Source organism: Triticum urartu, chromosome 3A, assembly GCF_056163025.1.
Source record: "Triticum urartu cultivar PI428250 chromosome 3A, HENAU_Tu73, whole genome shotgun sequence".
Taxonomy (NCBI): Eukaryota; Viridiplantae; Streptophyta; class Magnoliopsida; order Poales; family Poaceae; genus Triticum; species Triticum urartu.
This window is the reverse complement of record NC_141875.1, coordinates 555639701-555661048: the sequence shown is the minus strand read 5'-3', so window position 1 is coordinate 555661048 and position 21348 is coordinate 555639701. Positions and strand designations below refer to the sequence as shown.

The window sequence follows — 21348 nt, the reverse complement described above, 5'->3', positions numbered from 1 at the left end:
ATGATGCTAAAAGGGAGAAAATCGCGGGACTAACAGCGGAGGGTTTGTTTGGAGCGGAAAAAAGGCAGTTACTGATCTATTTAGCAAGGGAGAAAATCGCGGGAGTTCCGTTCGGATCTATTCCCAAGATACGAACATTTGGAAAATACAATTGTCGATCTTAAAAATGTCAGTAGATACTGTTAACTGCTCCGGTAAAGTGAGTAGAAATCATCTACTCCTTCCGTCCAAAAATACTTGTTATCAAAATTGACAAAAATTGGTGTATTTCTGCGAGAAGAAAGTTTCCAGGATTCAAATACGCTCTTCAAGAAAAGCTTTGCCGGTGCAGCCTTTTCACCATAGAAAATCACAACATATACATTTATTTAAAGGAGAGCATATCTACATGTACAGCATACCGTAGCAGTTTAACGTACTTACATTACGGTCTCATGGACGCCAGAAACCAATAGTAGACCAGAAGTAAGCATAAGAAACAGGTAAGCGAGAGAGCCGCCATACAAACCCACAGAAATGTTGAGCAATGGGTGGCTTGCAGCCCTTGTGGCTTCACAGGGAGATATGGCACAGAGACTGGAACGTAAAGAAAACCGCAGAATAATCATCTTTCAGTTTCCTAGAAAAAGCCAATACTTCAAGACCTTTTCCTTTTTCGTGTAGTGTACAACCTCAGGGCTTTACAATGTTGTCATACCATTGCAGAAACTATTTTACTATATGAGACTAAGAAAGGGGTGCTCATTCAGCAGCGTTGTAACTCGGCTTTACAAGAAAAAGGCGGCATCTTCTCCAGAAACAAAGGTGAGCAGATGCTACTGTAGAGAGTTGTAGAAAAGGATCAGCACAACTGATATTCCAATAATGACAGGAAAAGCTGTCAACAGATACAGAGCACCATATCCCTGCAGAGAAGAATAAAATTATATATGGCTGAAAGTGATGATAAAGCAAAATCAAGCCATACACAATTAAATGAAATGTGTTCAACTGTTTTACATCCACAACAAATTTATGGAATATGTTGAAGACAACATCTTACCACTGCTGAAGGAACTTCATCTTCTTCATCCTCATCCTCTCCTTCATCTATATCAGCAGCAGAATCCCAGTCGATGTTAAGTCTTTTAGCAGCTGCCACAGGATCAATGCCAGTATCTGTGGCCTTTGCATAGACAGATCTGCCAAAGAAGCCCTTGCCCTTTTGACTTTCTATCTGCACAGATAATTAAAATGAAAGTCAGGTTAAAACACGGTTCTGTTCAGATTTTGTACAGAAATACATGCAAAATAAGTAAAAAGCATAACTGTGGAACTGGCCCCGTAATACTCAGAAAACAGTGAAAGCCGACCAAACTACATAACTACATAAACTGAATAAAACAAGTGCTATCGGTCAAATCAACGAGGATTTTAATACACAAAAACTACAGCCATGGTAATCACAGGAAAAAAATTGTGGTAACCATTGCTAGGAAGTAGAAATTGTATTATCAGTATTACCTTTACATCAACATCGGGCCATTCTGCCATCTCCTTGGCAAGCAACCTAAGAGTGTCACGATTCTCTGGAATTCGTCCTTCATTAACCTATATATAAGCAGGCAAGGCATATCAGTGTCTGATCTATTTGCAGGGTAATATAAACGTTATCCTTCATCTTAGATGGCATTAAAATGCAATTCATATTCATATTCAACTTTGGCACAAGTCACGGCAAAGCCGACTGATTCTCCATTTTGGAAGAGGCTAATGAGGACAAAGGCAGCTTCCTTTAACAGGAGTAACTTCATAGTTGGGAATGGAAATAGTACTAGATTTTGGGAAGACACTTGGCTGGGAGACACGCCACTAGGCTTACAGTATCCCTCTCTGTATAACATTAAACAACGGAAAGAAGTATTCGTTAGTACAGTGCTAAGTTCCGTTCCGCTCAATATTCAGTTCAGGCGAGTGCTGGTGGGGGGTCGATGGGAATGGGATAGATGGTTGCATCTCGTGCGCAGGTTGATGGAGATTAACTTCTCTGATGCGCCAGACACCTTGCATTGGAGGTTATCCATGACAGGTGTATTCTCGGTTAAGTCCATGTATACAGACTTGATAAACACCGGTCCTATCCCAAGGTCACTTCATATCTGGAAAGTCAAGGTGCCGTTAAAAATAAAGGTCTTTATGTGGTTCGTGCATAAGGGGTACTTTTGACGAAGGATAACCTGGCAAAGCGTAGTTGGGAGGGAAGTAAATGGTGTTGTTTTTGTGACCATGATGAATCAATAGAACATCTTTTTCTCAAATGCCCACTAGCCAAGTTATTATGCCATACCGTCCATGCATCCTTTAATGTTTCTCATCCCAGCACTCTATCTAGCCTATTTGGGACATGGTTAAATGGGGTAGAGCCTAAGATAGGTGCACATATTCGAGTAGGAGTGTGTGAATTACTTTGGGTCATATGGAACTGTCGAAATGATGTCGCCATTATAACAGACAAACAGTCACAAATTTTTTGCAGGTCAAATTCAGGGTGTCTGCTTGGATCTGTACGTGGTCGTTACTTAGCCATGCAGACCACAGGGAGCTTATGGATATTAGGTGCAACCACTGGGAGACGGTCGCATGGGATACTTACAACCAAATTGGATGGCGGTCCAACAATAGGATAGGTGTTTAGTCATCTTACCCTATTTTTGCCGGTTGTGGTAGCTTTTTTTAAGCGTTGTTCCAGGATTATTTGAGACTTTGTTCGGTACTCGGATCTTTGACTAATAAAATGGCTGTGTGCACCATGTGATGCAGAGGCCGGGGGAAATCCTCCTTTTGAAAGAAAAAAAATGCGTTATGAAGGTAGCTGGTTATCGGTTGTGGATGTTAGTACATTACATCAAGGCAGTGGCAATTGGGTTGCCGCCGTCGGGTCAGCTAGAAAATCAGCGTGGTTGTATTGCAGCAGCAGATGGTCATGTGTTTGCCAAGGTTTTGTGGTAGCAAGTAAACAGAAAGGAGGAGAGTCCTTTATGTAAGTATAGGATTTGGACGATGTTAATTGTATAAGGAAAGGTCTAATAAGTCTAATTGTATTAAGAGATATCAAGGTCCTAGGCATCCATTATATAAGGATGTCATGTATATATGTTTGGGAGACTCGAGTTATTCTCTCATCTCAACCCATGTCTAACCCAATCCCTCGTAGTCATGCCAGCTGGCTATCTTCAGCACGGCAGTTATCCGTTGTGAATCAAGGTTCGCGGCATTTGATATCAGAGCCATCTACCATGGGTTTTGATTTTGCTGCCAAGAAAATGTCACAAAGGATACACAGTGTCATGATTCATCATATTCCCTACCCTATCATGATAACTGTGCTTCATCGAGTCTCTGCTCCTGTCTCTGCTCCTTATGGAAGAGTACAAACCATTGATCAAGGAAAGTCGCCAATCATGGCCTTCGTCAAATATGGTTTATAGCACGACGCAACACGAGCTTACTCTACAAGGTTACAACATTTGTCATGGCTGCTGTCAACTTGGTATCAAGTTACTCTGTGTCGTTGAGCACATTAGGTGTAACAAAGTTGGCAGGGGCAACACCACAAGCAGTAGCAGCAACCGCTCAACAAGAAGCAGCTGTTGTGCAGACGCCTCCCCTGCCATCGGTACTGGAGGAGTTGTAAGTGCCATCACTTAAAGAGCACGCTGTGTCACTTAAAGAGCAAGCTGCAGCGATGAGCACAGAGGTAAAGCAGACTATTTGACCCATGATGGCCATGATATTCAGTCCCCCCCAGCAGCAGGAGAACATTCAACCAGATGTGCATGTGTTGCAACTTGCACGCATGTCATTGTCCCAAAGTCATGGTCCACACGCATGTCTTGGAGAAGGATAACATGTTCAAATGAGTTAGGAGATGAAGTTCCATGTGGCACAACTAGGATCCATCAAGTCCATGTCATGGTTTTCGAGTCAATGAGTCGTTCTGGGGTAGCGACTCGGAAAAAGTCGAGCCTGCAGTTGCAACTAGTCGCGACTCGAGTCATGAGTCAACACTAAGTTGAGTCAACATTTTTTTGTGACTCATCAACTAGTCGACGACTAGTCACGCGACTCGAAAACCATGGTCCATGTCCAGAATAAAGATGAAACTGCCTGCGCAGGTTTCAGTGCATGCATGAAACTGGGGGCAGCGGTGGTCACGCAGCTGAGAACAGTCAAACAAACAGTTGGTATAGAGCAGGACAATTTTCCCCATGAATCTGATCGTGCTGATACCAATGCATAAGATTGTGAGCATAGACCAGCCAGTGGCATATCAGCAGGTGTACTTCAGCATGGATTTGCATGGGAGCAAGGAGATGGATTGGGCCACAAAGAGTTTGGCTCACGGTGCACAGATGAAAGTAGAGAAGTTGAGTCGGTTCTCAAGTCTGATTGGAAAAACAAAAGGCCATCAACAAAAAGTTAACCGGATTGTGCTATTTCCCTGTTGTTGTTTGGCTTGTTTACTTGCAACCCGTCTGCATCGGGGAGACTGAATTGGAAAGGTTAAGTTGCATACAAGGAGTCCAAACATAGGAGGGAGAATTCAACTTCTATATGAACACAAGACTATATACAGGAGCTGTAAGAAAAGGTTATGTGTTAAACTGCAATACAAGACCAGTCGTGCGGATTTCTTGCTCAATTTATTTGCCTAGCATACCTCAATCTTTTAAGTGCCATGAGTTTACTTCGATGTGCGCAGCAGGATGGAAGTGATAAAAGCAGTAGCTATGGTACAGCAGAAGGCACTACCAGCAAGGCAATTCACGCAAAACTCTAATTTGCAGATATGCTTTTACTTGACGCACCTGATGAAACCACCAACGTTTCAACAGTGGGCATCACCCAGGTTCATACAGGCAATCCAAGAAGTACAGAACAATAGCAAGAACGTGCCAGTAGCCGCAACCTTGAGGACAAGCCACTTGTCTGGGACGGGTGTAGTGTTGTTTACATTAGTGTGTTGCATCAAGGCAGTGGCAATTTGGTTGCGGCTGATCAGCAAGAAGATCAGGGTGATCATATCGCAGAAGGAGATGGTCATGTGTTTGTCAAGGACATGCGGCAGAAAGTAAACAGAAAAGAGGAGTTATTTAGCAAAAAAATAGGATTAGGAAAGAGTTCAATTGTACAAGGAAAGGTCAAATAAGAATAATCATATTGAAAGAGGTAAGGTCCAAGACATTCACTATAAAAGGGTTTCATGTATCTATGTATGGAGACAAAGAACAGTCAAGTTATTCTCTCATCTCAACCTATGTCTAGCCAATCCCCCTAGCCTTGTCATCGGGTATCTTCAGAACGGTAGTTATCCTGTTGCGAATCAAGGTTCGCAACATTAACAGTGTTAATTATGCATGCCGACACTGTTAGATTAGAACTTTTACTAATGAGGCCTCTTGTTGAGACCCATCATAAAGAACTATTATAACAAGCTGTTCAACGTCCAGAAAGATGTTATATTGCCATGTCTGAATTTTAAGGGTGAGAACAGAAACCATATGCCAGTATTTATCAAGCAGCTTACTTGTGGATCCATGCACAATATAAATTAGACATGAATTATCAACTTTTGAAAGTTAGTAATTCCCAAATAAGAATTAATAAGGGGATAAGTATCAAATTGTAAATATGGTCAAAGAGACAGGGCATTTGGTTGCAAATAACTAATCATAGTATCATAGCAGGTAGAGAGTGGAATAAACATAAGATATTTACTAGGGAACACAATTTCTTATGTTACAACTGGAAAGGGCATGCCTAGGCCTACAGTTGTGCACTATCATTTGAATATTAAATCAATAGCAGTGTTGAGGTAGCATAACATTTTTAGGTGGCATTTTAAATGTAGCATAGCTAGACAACAAAATATATGAATATCTGTCGGGTCATTACAGATGGACGAAATGTTGGTCAGCGAGCAAAAATTCAAAAAAGAAGAAAAAAATAATGTTAAATTTTACACTTCTGCGAGGTGCACATCCCAGGGAAGAGTAATTTACCTCAACCAAAGCATCAGCTAAATCATCCCTGGTAAGTTCGTCAGGATCCTCTATGCCTAGCAATCTCTTCCTTTCTACATCTCTAGGGTCCTCAATCATGATAGTCAACTTAACCTGCGATGCAACATCAAACAAAACATAATACTCTTAAGTTCTCGTCGGTAAATACGAACGTGCAAACTCCCAAGGTTCAGCAACGACCAACGAGAGCTGCGATCTCAAAAACAGCATGCAAACTCCAAGCCTAGTGGACACCCCTTGAAACAAAATGTAGCTTTTCTACTGAGAGGAAACAATCGACGCATTTAATTCCACTACCAGTATCCACAGAAAATTAAGAAACGGAGAAAAATGCATACCTCGCCGAAGGTCATGTCCCTGTTCTTCTGAAGAAGCTCCAGCACCTAACATCACATCCAACCAACATACCAAGTAAATAAGAACTCATCCCGATAATGCAACCCAGGAGAAAAAGAAGAGGCTAGACACGCCGGACGGACCCTTTTGATCTCGCGTATGTTCTCCAAGTCCTCGAGGCTGGCGTCCGCCGGCGGCTCGGCGGAAACCGCGACCGCGCCTGCCTCTGCATCGAAGTTGATCGGCAGCTCGGAGTCGCCCTCTCCGAACTCCCCTTCGGAGGTGATGGGGGCGTCGGAGACTCCAGGTTCTTCCTGCCCGAGCGACGCGGCTATGCCGCCGCGGCGACGGTGCCGACGGGACGGCCAGGCGTTGGCAGCGCAGGGGAGGAGGAGGCTGTGGTGGTGGTGGGGGAGGGAGAGGAGAGAGCTCGGTGACGCCGGGATGGCGAGGAGATGGGGAGAGGCGAGGCGGTGGCGAGCTGGCGTGAGCAGGGGCGGGGCGGAGGGTGGCGATAGCAGCGCCATTTGGCTCCGGCCAGCGGCGGTGGCGGCTTATCTCTTTCGGGTCGGGGCATCTCGCCTCGCGGCCGCACGGTTTGGGACATGACGCGCGGTGTTGATTTTCTGGCGGGCCCCGAGCAGCAGGACTGTAGTTAGCGGGCCGGCTTAATGTAGTTCTGAATAAGAAGATCTGGGCTGTCTGGGCCTAAAATGGCATTCGGGTCTCGGTCCGAACAACTTGGCAATAAAATCACTAGTTATTTCTTCTTAGCTTAAAAGAAAACTAGTTATTTCTTCTTAGCTTAAAAGAAAACTAGTTATTTCTTCTCAATCCCCTCAAAAAAGTTATTTCTTCTCAAAAATAAATATATTCACTAGTTATTAAATGTGCAAATAAATATAGTCATCAAAGGGCCCCTCTTAAAAACAAGTTTTATTTATTTATTTTTGAATTGTTTAGATTGCTTACCACATGTGTCATGTGCTTTAGAAACAAGTTATTAAAGGAGTACTACTCCTAAAAAACGTTAAAGGCTTACGTCCAAATTTCTCTTGTGGTGATAACTGGCATGGTGCATGTGTATCACTTATTGCCATCACAAAAGTTTTGATGGGTTCTTCACTAGTTTGAGACGTAAGGAAAGGGTTGTATTTTTTGTGAGATCCATTTCTTTAAACAAAAATACCTTGTGAACCATGCATCCAAATTACAAAACCATTTGCACCATTTTGTTCCCCTTGACGAGAGCTTTGAAATTAGACCTCACATTACACATGTCATGACGGCATGCTTGTCATGGCTGACATAGCTGATGCTTGGTGTATTGATCTCCTGTATCAGTACGGTAAATTTCCATCAGACACTTTAGCCTAACTTGACAGCCGCATATGTGGCGGTGACGCCAATTTGTGGTTGTCTTCACTCCTTTGTGCTCTTCGTCCTTTTTGTGGATAATATAGTGATGAAGCAGTGGTTCGATATCTTGCCTTGCGATATTAGGTTCTCGTCTGTTGTGACAAGAGATGCTCATACGACTATTCAAAACTGGTGTTGTTTTGGTCTTCGATAATTTCAAAAACATCAAGGAACAAGGACATGGAGAAGTCAGCGGTAGTGAAGCGAATGGAGAAGGATGAAGGAGAGCTCTTGAGGTTGACAACAAGCTTGGCGAGGTAACACTTGTAAAAAAATGAGTTGAATATGTGTATAGGGATACTGTTAGACTTGGAGTACACATAGGTATGACTGTTTGAGTAATCTGATACGGTTATATAAAGGAACCACGTGAGAATAGACGAAGTTGATAGCTACCCAGAGATCAAGAAAGTGACGGTCTACGTGTCCATAGCAGGGGTCTATGGACCTATCGTGACGCAATGGTCGAGATGCCTCTGATGGCCTCGGCGGATTTGTCATTGACCTGTGCATGCTTCTTTATTTGAGAAGTTCATGTAAGCATGGCTTAGGGATGTAGATATGATGGTAAACCTCGTTAATAAATATCGTCTCTTCATCTATTTTCTACAATTAATGATCTTTTGGTATATTTTTTTAATAACTCTAAGTACCCAGTGGGTAATAATCCCAACAATCTTTAAAGGAGATTCTTATCGGGATGCCGCTCAGCAGCAAATCAAGGTGGAAGAAGACCATCCTAGTGTTATGGGGCAATATGAAAACCAAATGGTTGAAAATTAAATACGGACAAAGCTAATATGTTTTAAACGGTACAATCGCATATGCTCTCATACAGTCACTCATATGATTGCACACACACACTTTACTCCTATGAGTACCTCTAAGATACTGGCACAACATCTTGAGATTGGCGAAAAAAGTCATCATAGACTCCTCATAATCAATGAAAATGTGTCCTTTCTAAAACGAACATTGCCGGAAAGAGTGAAATAAATCCATAAAAATACGAGCACGGGTACAAAATCTAGGACTTAAATCTAGTGGCATAAGTCTACCACACAAGGGAATCAAACCATCTGAACTATGCTCAGTCCGCGACAGAGCTAATTCTATTCGCCAAAGAAATTTACAAGTTGGTTTTGGACCTGCACACGCGGGGGAGGTTCGTGTACATCTGGCGCTCTTTTTTTTGCTTCTTCCCTTCGTGAAACCGGAAAACTGCTCGCAGGCGATGCCTGCCAAACATACGCAGACGAGGCTATCAAGTACTATAGCTTGCACTCTCACTCCCACTCTCACTCTGTGAGGCCGTGTCGCGTGGCGCGTGCAGAGCATGCGTCCCAGCTCCTTTCCTCCCTTTCTCCTGTCCTTTCAGAAACTACCTGTCCAGTTCCTTGCGAACTCCAACCTCTTCCTAATCATTTCGTGGAACTCGACGTCTCATGAAGGTAGCACGTCGTACGTCGCCCTGGTCCCCGATGCCAAGCGTGTAATCGTACAAGTACATCGTCGGCACGCACTGGCAGTAGCAGCGTACGTATCACGACGTGCAGCACAAATGCAGGAACGACATTTCAGCAAGCAAGCAAAGCAAGGATGGAATGCCATGCATCACGCAAAAGAACTGAAATAATCCAGCACGGTTGAGTTTCAGAGGACTACCTGGTGAATGAGATTGTTGTACTCCTACTGTGCATGCAATATGTACACTAGCAGGCACGACCAGAAAACAGTCTAATTCCAACAAAAGGCGGCCTGCGCGCGCCATAAGTAGGCAACAGTGCAGCAAGCGGGCTTTCGGAAGGAAAAAAGAGCGTATTATTGGGTGTTGCATATCATTGTACATCACCATCATTGCACCATATAGCTTGCCATCCATCATGGAAGCAAACTCATGCCCATCTCTGCATGCATGCATGCATCAGTTCTTGCACTACGAGCTAGCTAGCTACCACGACTAGATCGATCGAGACACGTACGAAGCTAGAATGTGAAAAAAGAAAGTTTACATGATCTAATTAAGCCGAAGCAGACTCCAAAACCTGGCGCTAAAAGAGCTTGAACACAGCTTGGTTGGAACAAAACAAAAAGTGGGAACAAGAAAACATAGAGTCCGTACGCTTGTCGTCGTAAGGATGATCGATCGCCCGTCGACGCATGCATGCGTTGCTACTCCAAGAACGTCTCCATGAGGTCTGAGTAGACGCTGCCCTCGTGCTGCGCTCGGTACTCCATCCCTTGCTGCTGCTGCTGCTGCGACGGCGCCGGCCCCGTCGAGGCTGACACCGACGGGGACGGCGAGTTGGACGAGCTCATCCTCGCCGGCAACGTGAAGCTCCTCTTGAACTTGGCGCTCTGGGTGCTCTCCATCCTCCTCGCCTTGTTCGAGTGGCTCTCCAGGCTCAGGTACTCCTCCACGTTCTCCGCGCCGCCGTGCCCTGTCTGCGCGTCCTGCGCTGGCTTCCCGTCGTCTGCGCCGCCTCCTCCTCCGCCGGGGCCGCCGTACAAAAGCTTCGAGTCATCTGAGCGCCCGGTGAGCGCGGTGAAGAATGACAGCCCGTTGGGCCACTTGAGGTCGCCGTCGGGCGCCTCCCCGGGCCCCATCTGCTGCTGGTGCTGGTGCTGGTGTTCGTCCATGTGCGGCGGCTTGCCATGCTGCGACGGCGCGAGGTGGTACATGTGGCTCTCGTCCTTGCCGCCCGGGTAATGCGGCATGGACGAGCGCGCGGACGGGTGGAACGCGGCCGGCCCCGGCGGGAAGAGGGGCGACGCGGCGGCGTGGGGGAGCTGCGGCTGGCCCGGCCAGTTGAAGAGCTGCGGGGGCGGGCGCGCCGGCGGCGGCTGCTTGAGCGGGAAGGAGGGCGCGGAGGAGGCGCCCCGGGAGGAGGAGAAGAGCTGCGACAGGAAGAAGCCCGACTGGTAGCCCAGTGACTCGAACATGTGTCGCATCCGCAGCACGAAGTGCAGGTCCTCCGGTATCTGCATGCGCGCGCACAGTGGCACACAATCGCTTAGTGAGCGTTGGCTGGCACGTCAACGTCGGCGTGCTTGCTTGACGGCCAAAACGACAAAATGATGCATGTAGTAAAGGGCAAAAGGTTTGAAATTTGCGAGGGTGTGCTGCACTTACGATCTTGCAGGAGCCCAGCTGCAGCAGGCCATGGCCGGCTTGAATCACGGCGATGGTCTGCAAATCAAACGTAATAGTAAGTTTATGAAAACTAATTAATCTTACACAGCTAAGAAGAGGAAGTGAATTAAAGATGAACGGTGGAGACGAGGGTGGGGCATTGCCTGGATGCCTGAGGCGAACTGGTCAGTCCATTCCGTAGGAAGCTGCAAAAGGAAAAGCCGAGAGGGATTTGAGTAAGTGCAGTGGAATAAAGGCTTGCCGTGACTGCGATCGCGGCGTTTGTTCTTGCTGATAGCCTAGCATCCAATTCTTCTCTTCTTTTTGGGAGCAGATTTTTGTTCTTTGGTGGAGCAGATTTGATTTGATTCAAAGCTTGAGATGTCTCTCCATCGATCTCTTTATATTTTTTTCTCCATGGAGTGAGTAAAAACTTGAAGGAAACCTACCACTGCGTGAGCAGTAATGTGGTGTACTGCTAAGCAGGGGTCTCCCCCAAAGCGGGGAGGGACTGCGGAAAGAAAGAGAAAGAAGGGAAGGGGGTGGGGTGGGGGCAGGGTTGATGATGGTACATACGGCATCAAAAGAGCTCTGCCAGTAGTTGGCGATGTTGGGCTCGCATTCAGAAGGTTCCTTGAAGACCCATTTGTGACACTTATCAGACGCCACCTTTCCCATCAGCCTGCAACCCAACGGCGTCCAAATCAAATCAAAACCGACTTGGCAAATCATGCTCAAAAGCTCAGTAGAACAAAAGTGAGAGAGACCACCAATAACGCGCGCACACACACACACAAACACAACCCCCGGAGAACTCTCTCCTCTCCCCAGTCTATCATTCTCTACAAGCATTTTAACTACTTCATTGAATCAGTGAAAAAGAGCACAAATTCACACTGCTTAATTAGTGAAACATTTCAATGGCTGAGGAGAGAATCAAAGTTCTGTCATGCTTTTGAAACCTATGTTTTTACTACTAGTAGCAACTTCCACAAGTCCCAAACTCACACTACTGTGTTGTGTAGGGTTTGCGTGTGCGTGTAGCGTGAGGGCGTTGTTAATCGGAGATGAACCTCGCAATTAACCCACTGACGCGCGGGGGTTTGTTTATGCGGAACGAGGCACCGCCCCACTCCAGCTCACGTGCCGCACGTGACGGCGCCCGTCCTTGGTCCTCGCCTCGCCCAAAAGACACGCACGACTGACTGACTTGAATGGGGAACACCCGTTATTCAATCCTACGCGCCCGTTTTACCCACCCTCCCGCTCCCGTCCCGGCATAATCACAGTCTCCTCCCACGCGCGGTCAGACCAAACCCAACCACAAACCCAGAGCCCAGAGATTAATTAGGCGTGATGGTACCGCCGTGTCAGTGCCGCGCGAATTAACAAGCCCCAAAAGCTGGCCCTGGGCGGGGTAGATACAGAACAAAGTGAAAAGATGAAAGCGCACGCACCCATCCCATCCCCTCCTCCCCCTTTCCTCCTCCTGCCCTTCTTTGTCTCTCACCACCCTCCTCGCTCGGGCTGGGGGTTGGACTTGCGCGCGTCGTCGCTGGCGGAGGAACTGTGGGGCATCAATGGCGCACAGCCTCGAGCGGGTCCTAATCGGAGAACAGGGGACGTGACGGGAACTTGCACGAAAACACGCGGGGCTTAATTGGAGGTGGTGGTATGGATATGAATGGTGGCTAGGGGAGGGGACTGCTAGGTGTGGGTAGAGGCTGCGAGCGACGACCGGGCCGGACCGTGGGGGAAAACTGCACACGACTGCACCTACCCAGTACCCACCCTTCTCCGTAGTTGTAGAGCTGGATGGACATCTTGCTGAAGGCCTTGCGCACCGGGTCCTCGCCCTCCATCTCCTCCAGGCACTCCGCCATCCGCGGCCGGCAGAACCCGTCCTCCCACATCAGCATCCTGCATACACACGCGCGCGCACCACAACATCAACGCCGGCCCGATCGGTCCTCACACATATGCTGTACCAATCAACAAGTCTAACAGCAGTAAGAAGAGAGTGCACTCACAGGCTGCCGTTGTCGTCGCCGACCTTGCACCCGTTGCCGCCGCGGCACCGCCTGGCAGCAGGAGGAATCAATCAACACACAGGATTAGGCGTCAATCAATCAAATCAATGGCCAGCCGCTGCGCTGCATGATGGACTGACGGCGGCGGGGAGGCTAACAATAATAACAAGCAGGAGCGGCGAGCGAGGGAGGTGGTCGTGGGGGGAGAGGGGAGGCACATACGGGCGAGGGCGGATGGTCCAGAAGACGGAGTAAGTCCAGTCCGAGTTGAGGCAGACGTTGCGGAGCGCCTCGTGCAGCGCCATCATCCCCGCGGCCTCTTTGCTCCGCGCATGATCCCCTCCGCCTCCCCCTCCTGCCGCGCCCGAGCCCACCATTTTCCCCCCTCCTCCCCCTCCCTTACCCGTAAGGCGGGCGTCGTAAAAACCCTTGTGGTGGAGCTCGGAGCTCGGGGGGCTAGGCTAGGGGGTGGTAGGGCGCGCCTTCTAGCAAGCTACCCGGCCGAGGCTCTTTTTGATCGCTTCTTGGGTTTTTTCTCCCCGTGGGAGAGAGAGAGGGACTGCGGGCGGGCGGGCTGGTAGCTTCGCCCAGCGTGCTACTCCTCTACCTCTCTCTGTCTCTCTCACACACGCAGAGAGGGGCTGGGTCTGTCTCGCAGTCCTTGGCCTGTCTCTCTCTAATTGCTGTTTTTAACTTGGGCAGGGGGCGAGGGTAAACCGAAAGGCGCTCTGCTCTGAGGCTGAGGGGGTAGCCAGGCAAGGCCAGGCCAGCCGCTGCGGTCGCACACGGCACCCTATGTTTTCTTCCTTCCCTGCGTTGGCGGCCCAGAAGATGGCAGCCAAAAGTAAAAGCGGCTCTGCCGGGTCCCCCATGCCCTTCTATGCCCGGCTTTATTTTCCCCTCTCCCCCGTACTACCGTTCCATGGAGGCATGGACCTCGGTTTGGCAAACTTGGACGACCGAGGAAGCTTTGTTTCTTCCCCGGCATCATCGCGAAATTTGGAATTTGCACTTCTTTTGTTTCAATTGTTATTAGAAATGTATTGCAAAAAATTGTAGGGAAATGCTAGCTTTTTTTTCAATTGAAGAAGGCAGGGAAAGTGCTACGTAGCTCTTTTTAATTGAAGAAGCAGGGAAAGTGCTAACTCGGAGAAATTCTATGAAACTCTTTAACATTTTTTAACATGTCTTGAAACAAGGAGTAAATAGTATAGAACTACTAGTTTACAGGTTAGGGTTCCAAAAAACTACCACTTTTAATTTTTCTCAGAAAACTATCAAACGAGCGGTCGACTGTTTTAAAAAACACAAAACACCAGAGACTAGCATTTTAACCGTTTTTCTGACGTGTTGGCCCCACCAGTCAGGCCACCTGGCCACGCGCGCTCACGGCGCAGCCGTTGACGGCCGTTAGCCCGACCGGTCCGATCGGAACCAGGGTAAATACTCCTCCGTCGGTCGGGCGCACCCTGCTCGCTCACTCCCCTACTCCAATACGAGCTCGCCGCCGCTCGCCGTCTTCGAGGTCGGTCGCTGTCGACCTCCTTGCCACCATGCCTTCCTGGAAAAACGAGGAAACGGGCTCCGAGAAGGAGTGTGAGGTCGTCAGCATGGACATGGGACTTATGGTAAGTTTTTCTTTGCCACCTAGGGTTAGAGTTAGGGTTAGGTGCTGATAGGCCTAGGCTACAGCCATGGATCTTACTGAGTGTAGTGTTGTTGTTGTTGTTGTTGTTGTTGTTGTTGTTGTCTCTGTGATATTGTTCTTGATTAGTTAGGGTGGGGTTTGATTGTAGGATTGAGCTAACCTAGGGTACATGCTTGTACAGTGTTAGGGTTCATGCTGATTTGGGAATTTTTGAGTGTTCAGGGTTAATGAACAGTGCAAGTTGATTGTGGTATTGAGTGCAGATTGAAACCAGTGTTCTTTTGGTTATTTTGGTTGCAGGAGGAACCAGACACCATTGTCGAGCCCCTTTTCTGTGGCCAACTTGAGCTTGCTCAACTCAAGTGCATTCTGCACCGAATGAGGCCTATTAAGCGTGTTGCATTTGAAGGCATTGTAACAAGAAGGCATTTCTATGGCTGCCCAGTCCAGGTTAGATGCCAATTAAGTTTTCTGCTATGGATGTTCACGTATGTTTGATATGATGCAACAGTTTGTTTGATATGACAGTCACTTATGTATTTTTGTTACTTTGGAAACTTAATCATGGCATTGTAATAACTTATCATATCTCATTTATGTTATTCATTGTTAGAAAATATCAAGTTAATCATGGCATTGAAATAAGGTACTAGTCCACTTGTACTAACTTATCACATTTACAAATGCAGGAAAATGGTGTGAATTGTGGTGTTGTAGAGTGGGTTGATGGGCCTTGGCCTCCTGTTCTTCAGAGATGTTTGTGCAAGCTATGGGAAATGTTCCATGAGCAGAACCTAAGAAGGGTACTTGACAAGGAGAAGTTTGAGAAGGAGTTGGCCAAGGTTAAGAGTGAACATGAAAGGGAGTTGGCCAAGCTTAAGATTGAAAATGACAAGCTTTGCATTGAGTACACCAAGCTTGTTGATGATGTATCCAAGATGTTTGATTGGCAGGATGGTAGGGTGGGGAAGGTGAACCAGAAACAAGTGGAGCAGGAAGAACTTGAGAAGAAGAAGAAGGAGGAGGAGGAGGTAGAGGAGAAAGCTAGGTTGGAGGTGCAGATGGAAAAGCTTAAACTTGCAAATGAGCAGAGGTGCATTTCAGAGTCAAGTTGATATCATCAAGAACACCAGGAAGTCTATGAAGGATGTTGAAGTTGACAGAGATGTTCTTAAGAAGAAGGCAAAGCTTGAGAAAGTTGTTGATGAGCTGCTGAAAGATGGGTATGGCAGCAAGGAGAAGTTAGAGCAAATCAAGGCCATCCTTGAGTCATGAAGTTGCTGTGATATGTTGGTGAAGTAAGTACATCCAAGGCCTATATATAAGGATGTGGCCTAACAGTCTGAAGTGATTATATGGGTGTACATTTTGGGGGAATGTGAAGTTAACCTAGTGTTTGGCCATGCATTTGAACTTTAGTTTCTTATGTAAGAACCTTTTTTCCTATGTTCTTAAGTAAGTTGTAATGGATCTCCTATGCTATTAAGTGTTATAATGGATCTCCTATGCTACTAAGTAGTGGAAATGGATCTTCTATGCTATTAAGTGTTCTAATTGATCTTCTATGTTATGTGTTAGCCTACATATATTATTTGTGTGGTTAATTGGGCTTAGTGGCCCACTAGTCTTTGATCAAATGCAATCCTAGTCCTACTAAAACCCAACCCCATCTGTCAATATAACCCCCTCCCCACCCCCACCCTTTCCTAGTCACTCCACCAGCCGCCACCCAAAAAGAAACCCTAGAGATGGATCCTGACATGGGAGATGTCATAGAGGAGGAGGGGGAGGCTGTGGAGGTTAGGGATGCAGCAGCACAGAAGAGGAGGGGGAGGAGGAGGAGGAGGCGCAGGCACAGGGCACTTGAGGCGGCCCAGGATGAGCAGCAACATGAGTTCAACCGCCGACTCTCCGACAAGGCACTGGAGAAATGCAATGATCAAGAACTTGAGCTGGTTTTCACTGGTGGCAGGGGAAGGACGTTCATGCAGATCATTAGCTGGGCAAGGATGAGGGCAGTCATGGCTCCCCATCCAGCTACTAGGGCCAAGTGGGCTTGTTTCTTCGAGCGTTATGACTGATGATTCTTTGTATCTACCTATCTATCTTTCTATCTGTAAGTCTATCTGAGAGAGAGTTGTGGTACTATTTGTGAGATTTTGATGAATGTATGGTACTCTCAATGACTATCTTTCTGTCTATGTAACATTTGGATGTTTCTGAATCAATGTATGCATTTGGTCAGTGACTATGTATATCTCAATTTCTCTAAATCAGCACCATCAAGTACAAAATGTTGTGAAGATGAGGATAAATTGAAGTTGCAGACAACCTAGTGTTGAATCCACAAACAATACATATTACAAACCAAATCAAATCCAACAGAAGCAAGTACTTAGTGAAGCAGTGTTATTACAAACCAAATCCAACAGTTCACTTGCATACATAACCTAGGATAATAGAGGAGTTCACATTCAACCACTTGCATAAAAGTAATCATTCAACCTCCCAGATGGCTCCCTGACCCTCTTTGACCCACCCTGCACATCACTTCTAGCCGATTGTCTAGGAGCAATGAAAGATCCATTGCCAGCTCTATTGGCAGAAGCTGACCTGGTATTCTTTGCTGGAGAAGACCTTGATGACCTGGTGTTATTTGCTGCTGAAGAAATGGTTGTGCTCTTCTTCTTGGGAGGTGGTACTGGTGTTGCTGAAGAGGTGTTGGACCTGCTCTTCTTGAGAGGTGGTGGTGTTGTTGTTGTAGCATCAATGTTGGTGCTCCTCTTCTTGGAGGTTGATGCTTTCGCTGATGTTGTACCCGGTGCTGCTACTGATGTGGAAGCAACCCTCTTCCTTGACCTACAAGTTGTCTGTGTTGACTAATTTGTTGTTGGAGGAGCTGTTGGTGCAGGTCCAGAGGCAGCAGGTACCATTGGTGGCCATTGTGCAGTTGGAGCCATTGAAGAACCAGCCTCAGAGTAATTAGCTCTATTTTCCTACACAAGAAGATTAGTTAGCTCTATTTTCCTACAAATGAAATGAATGTAACAATGCAATGAATGGAACTGAAGGAGTTGCCTGATGCTTGTTGATCCTCATCTGGAATTTAGGTTTCAATGGGTCACCACAATTGTTGAACCTGTGCCCTTGCTTCGTGCAGTTGCTGCATGTCACTGTACCAATCCTAGAAGTATCCTTTTTAGCTGGCACCTCACACATGCCTTTCCTCCTGGCAGTTTGGTTTTTACCTTTCTTTTCTCTAAAAATAGGTGGATAAATATCATCACCAGGTGTATGAGGCCAATGGTCAGGACCTGGCATAGGGAATATTATGTGCTTATATATTTCACAATACATGGGTTTCATTCACATAATCTTCAGGATATATTTTCACTTTCTGCATTACAGCAATGGCATGACTGTAGGGCATAACTGTCATGTCCCACCTCCTACAGTCATAGGTCTGGTTGTTCAAATTAACACAATATGTGTTTTCAGAGCTACTTGTGACTTGCCATATGCCTGGACCTGCCATGTATGCTTCACAATACTTTGCCCACTTCTTCCCCTCTTCTAAAATCTCTGAATAAGTAGGTGTGATCTCCCATCTGCATGACTCTGTCTTCTCTCTGATCTTCTGAAACTTAATCATCAGCTTTGTTCTTATGCCCTCTAACATAGTCCTAATTGGCTTGTTCCTAACATCCAATATCATTCTATTGACAACCTCACTAAGGTTGCTTACTACCAGGTCTGTTTTGATGGAAATATGCCCTAGAGGCAATAATAAAGTTGTTATTTATATTTCCTTATATCATGATAAATGTTTATTATTCATGCTAGAATTGTATTAACCGGAAACTTAGTACATGTGTGAATACATAGACAAACAGAGTGTCCCTAGTATGCCTCTACTTGACTAGCTCGTTAATCAAAGATGGTTAAGTTTCCTAGACATAGACATGTGTTGTCATTTGATGAACGGGATCACATCATTAGAGAATGATGTGATGGACAAGACCCATTCGTTAGCGTAGCACTATGATCGTTTAGTTTATTGCTATTGCTTTCTTCATGACTTATACATGTTCCTATGACTATGAGATTATGCAACTCCCGAATACCAGAGGAACACTTAGTGTGCTATCTAACATCACAATGTAACTGGGTGATTATAAAGATGCTCTACAGGTGTCTCCGATGGTGTTTGTTGAGTTGGCATAGATCGAGATTAGGATTTGTCACTCCGATTGTCGGAGAGGTATCTCTAGGCCCTCTCGGTAATGCACATCACTATAAGCCTTGCAAGCAATGTGACTAATGAGTTAGTTGCGGGATGATGCATTACAGAACGAGTAAAGAGACTTGACAGTAACGAGATTGAACTAGGTATGTTGATACCGACGGACGAATCTCGAGCAAGTAACATACCGATGACAAAGGGAACAACGTATGTTGTTATGCGGTTTGACTGATAAAGATCTTCGTAGAATATGTAGGAACCTATATGAGCATCCAGGTTCCGCTATTGGTTATTGACCGGAGATGTGTCTCGGTCATGTCTACATAGTTCTCGAACCCGTAGGGTCCGCACGCTTAACGTTCGATGATGATTTGTATTATGATTTTATGTGATTTGATGACCGAAGGTTGTTCGGAGTCCCGGATGAGATCACGGACAGGACGAGGAGTCTCTAAATGGTCAAGACATAAAGATTCATATATTGGAAGGTTACATTCGGACACCGGAATGGTTCGGGTCGTTTCGGATGAGTTTCAGAGTACCATGGGTTACCGAACCCCCCTCCCCCCCCGGAAGGGAGGAGGCAGGCCAAGGAGTGGCGCCCCCCTAGCCCAAACCGAATTGGACTAGGGCTAGGGGGACGGGCCCCCTTTCCTTTTCTTCTCCTACTCCTTCCCCCCTTCTCCTTGTGGAAGTAGGAAATGGGGGGGGCGAATCCTACTTGGAGTAGGACTCCCCCCCTCCTTGGGCGCGCCACCCTTGGCCAGCCTCCTCCTCCTCCCCCCTTTATATACATGGGAGGGGGGCACCCCATAGACACACAAGTTGATCTTTTAGCCGTGTGCGGTGCCCCCCCTCCACAGTTTGACACCTCGTTCATATCGTCGTAGTGCTTAGGCGAAGCCCTGCGTCGGTAACTTCATCATCACCATCACCATGCCGTCATGCTGACGGAACTCTCCCTTGGCCTCAACTGGATCAAGAGTTCGAGGGACGTCACCGAGCTGAATGTGTGCAGATCGCGGAGGTGCCGTGAGTTTGGTACTTGATCGGTTGGATCACGAAGACGTTCGACTACATCAACCGTGTTACTAAATGCTTCCGCTTTCTGTCGACAAGGGTACGTAGACACACTCTCCCCTCTCGTTGCTATGCATCTCCTAGATAGATCTTGCGTGATCGTAGGTAATTTTTTTGAAATAATGCATTCCCTAACAGTGGCATCCGAGCCAGGTCTATGCGTAGATGTTATATGCACGAGTAGAACACAAAGAGTTGTGGACGATAATAGTCATACTGCTTACCAGCATGTCATACTTTGATTCGGCGGTATTGTTGGATGAAACGGTCCAGACCGACATTACATGACCGCGTTCATGAGACTGGTTCTACTGCCGTGCTTCGCACACAAGTGGCTAGTGGGTGTGTTTTTCTCCAACTTTAGTTGAATCGAGTTTGACTACGCCCGGTCCTTGTTGAAGGTTAAAACAACACACTTGATGAAAAATCGTTGTAGTTTTGATGCGCAGGTAAGAACTGTTCTTGCTAGAAGCCCGTAGCAGCCACATTAAACTTGCAACAACAAAGTAGAGGACGCCTAACTTGTTTTTGCAGGGCATGTTGTGATGTGGTATGGTCAAGACGTGATGATAAAAGTTGTTGTATGAGATGATCATGTTTTGTAACAGTTATCAGCAACTGGCAGGAGCCATATGGTTGTCGCTTTATTGTATGAAATGCAATCGCCATGTAATTGCTTTACTTTATCACTAAGCGGTAGTGATAGTCGTAGAAGCAATAGTTGGAGAGACGACAATGATGCTTCGATGGAGATCAAGGTGTGAAGCCGGTGACGATGGTGATCATGACGGTGCTTCGGAGATGGAGATCAAAGGCACAAGATGATGATGGCCATATCATATCACTTATTTGATTGCATGTGATGTTTATCTTTTTATGAATCTTATTTTGCTTAGTACTGAGGTAGCCTTATAAGATGATCTCTCACTAAATTTTAAGGTACAAGTGTTCTCCCTGAGTATGCACCATTGCTACAGTTCGTCGTGCCAAGACACCATGTGATGATCGGGTGTGATAAGCTCTACATTCACATACGATGGGTGCAATCCAGTTTTGCACACGCAGAATACTCGGGTTAAACTTGACGAGCCTAGCATATGCATATATGGCCTCGGGACACTGAGACCGAAAGGTCGAGCATGAATCATATAGTAGATATGATCAATTCACCATTGAAAACTACTCCATCTCACGTGATGATCGGACATGGTTTAGTTGATATGGATCACGTGATCACTTAGATGATTAGAGGGATGTCTATCTAAGTGGGAGTTCTTAAGTAATATGATTAATTGAACTTTAATTTATCATGAACTTAGTACCTGATAGTATTTTGCATTTCTATGTTATTGTAGATAAATGGCCGGTGCTACTGTTCCTTTGAATTTTAATGTGTT

At 46.3% G+C, this 21348-nt stretch overlaps 2 protein-coding genes across 2 annotated transcripts; both read right to left on the bottom strand.

Moving 5' to 3' along the window:
• Window positions 1–633: 633 nt before the first annotated feature.
• Window positions 634–6997, bottom strand: CEST (death domain associated protein). The gene is made up of 6 exons (XM_048708886.2): window positions 6542–6997; window positions 6401–6445; window positions 6042–6155; window positions 1504–1590; window positions 1043–1216; window positions 634–905 (listed from the first exon to the last, which is right to left on the bottom strand). The coding sequence occupies exons 1-6, from the start codon at window positions 6923–6925 to the stop codon at window positions 816–818; spliced, it is 894 nt and encodes a 297-aa protein (XP_048564843.1). The 5' UTR covers window positions 6926–6997; the 3' UTR covers window positions 634–815.
• A 2618-nt stretch (window positions 6998–9615) lies between these two features.
• Window positions 9616–13729, bottom strand: LOC125545038 (protein RICE SALT SENSITIVE 3). The gene is made up of 7 exons (XM_048708885.2): window positions 13203–13729; window positions 12981–13031; window positions 12742–12870; window positions 11527–11632; window positions 11115–11156; window positions 10951–11007; window positions 9616–10799 (listed from the first exon to the last, which is right to left on the bottom strand). The coding sequence occupies exons 1-7, from the start codon at window positions 13355–13357 to the stop codon at window positions 9990–9992; spliced, it is 1350 nt and encodes a 449-aa protein (XP_048564842.1). The 5' UTR covers window positions 13358–13729; the 3' UTR covers window positions 9616–9989.
• Window positions 13730–21348: the final 7619 nt, after the last annotated feature.

Excerpts from the sequence above, each read along its gene's own strand:
- CEST (XM_048708886.2), bottom strand. The coding sequence starts at position 6,925 with ATGGCGCTGCTATCGCCACCCTCCGCCCCGCCCCTGCTCACGCCAGCT. Across the intron at positions 1,591-6,041 it reads TAGCTGATGCTTTGGTTGAG|GTTAATGAAGGACGAATTCC; the intron begins GTAAATTACTCT and ends GCTTATATATAG. Across the intron at positions 1,217-1,503 it reads GGCCCGATGTTGATGTAAAG|ATAGAAAGTCAAAAGGGCAA; the intron begins GTAATACTGATA and ends TTATCTGTGCAG.
- LOC125545038 (XM_048708885.2), bottom strand. The coding sequence starts at position 13,357 with ATGGTGGGCTCGGGCGCGGCAGGAGGGGGAGGCGGAGGGGATCATGCG. Across the intron at positions 13,032-13,202 it reads TGGACCATCCGCCCTCGCCC|GCGGTGCCGCGGCGGCAACG; the intron begins GTATGTGCCTCC and ends TCCTGCTGCCAG. Across the intron at positions 12,871-12,980 it reads GGCGACGACAACGGCAGCCT|GATGCTGATGTGGGAGGACG; the intron begins GTGAGTGCACTC and ends GTGTGTATGCAG.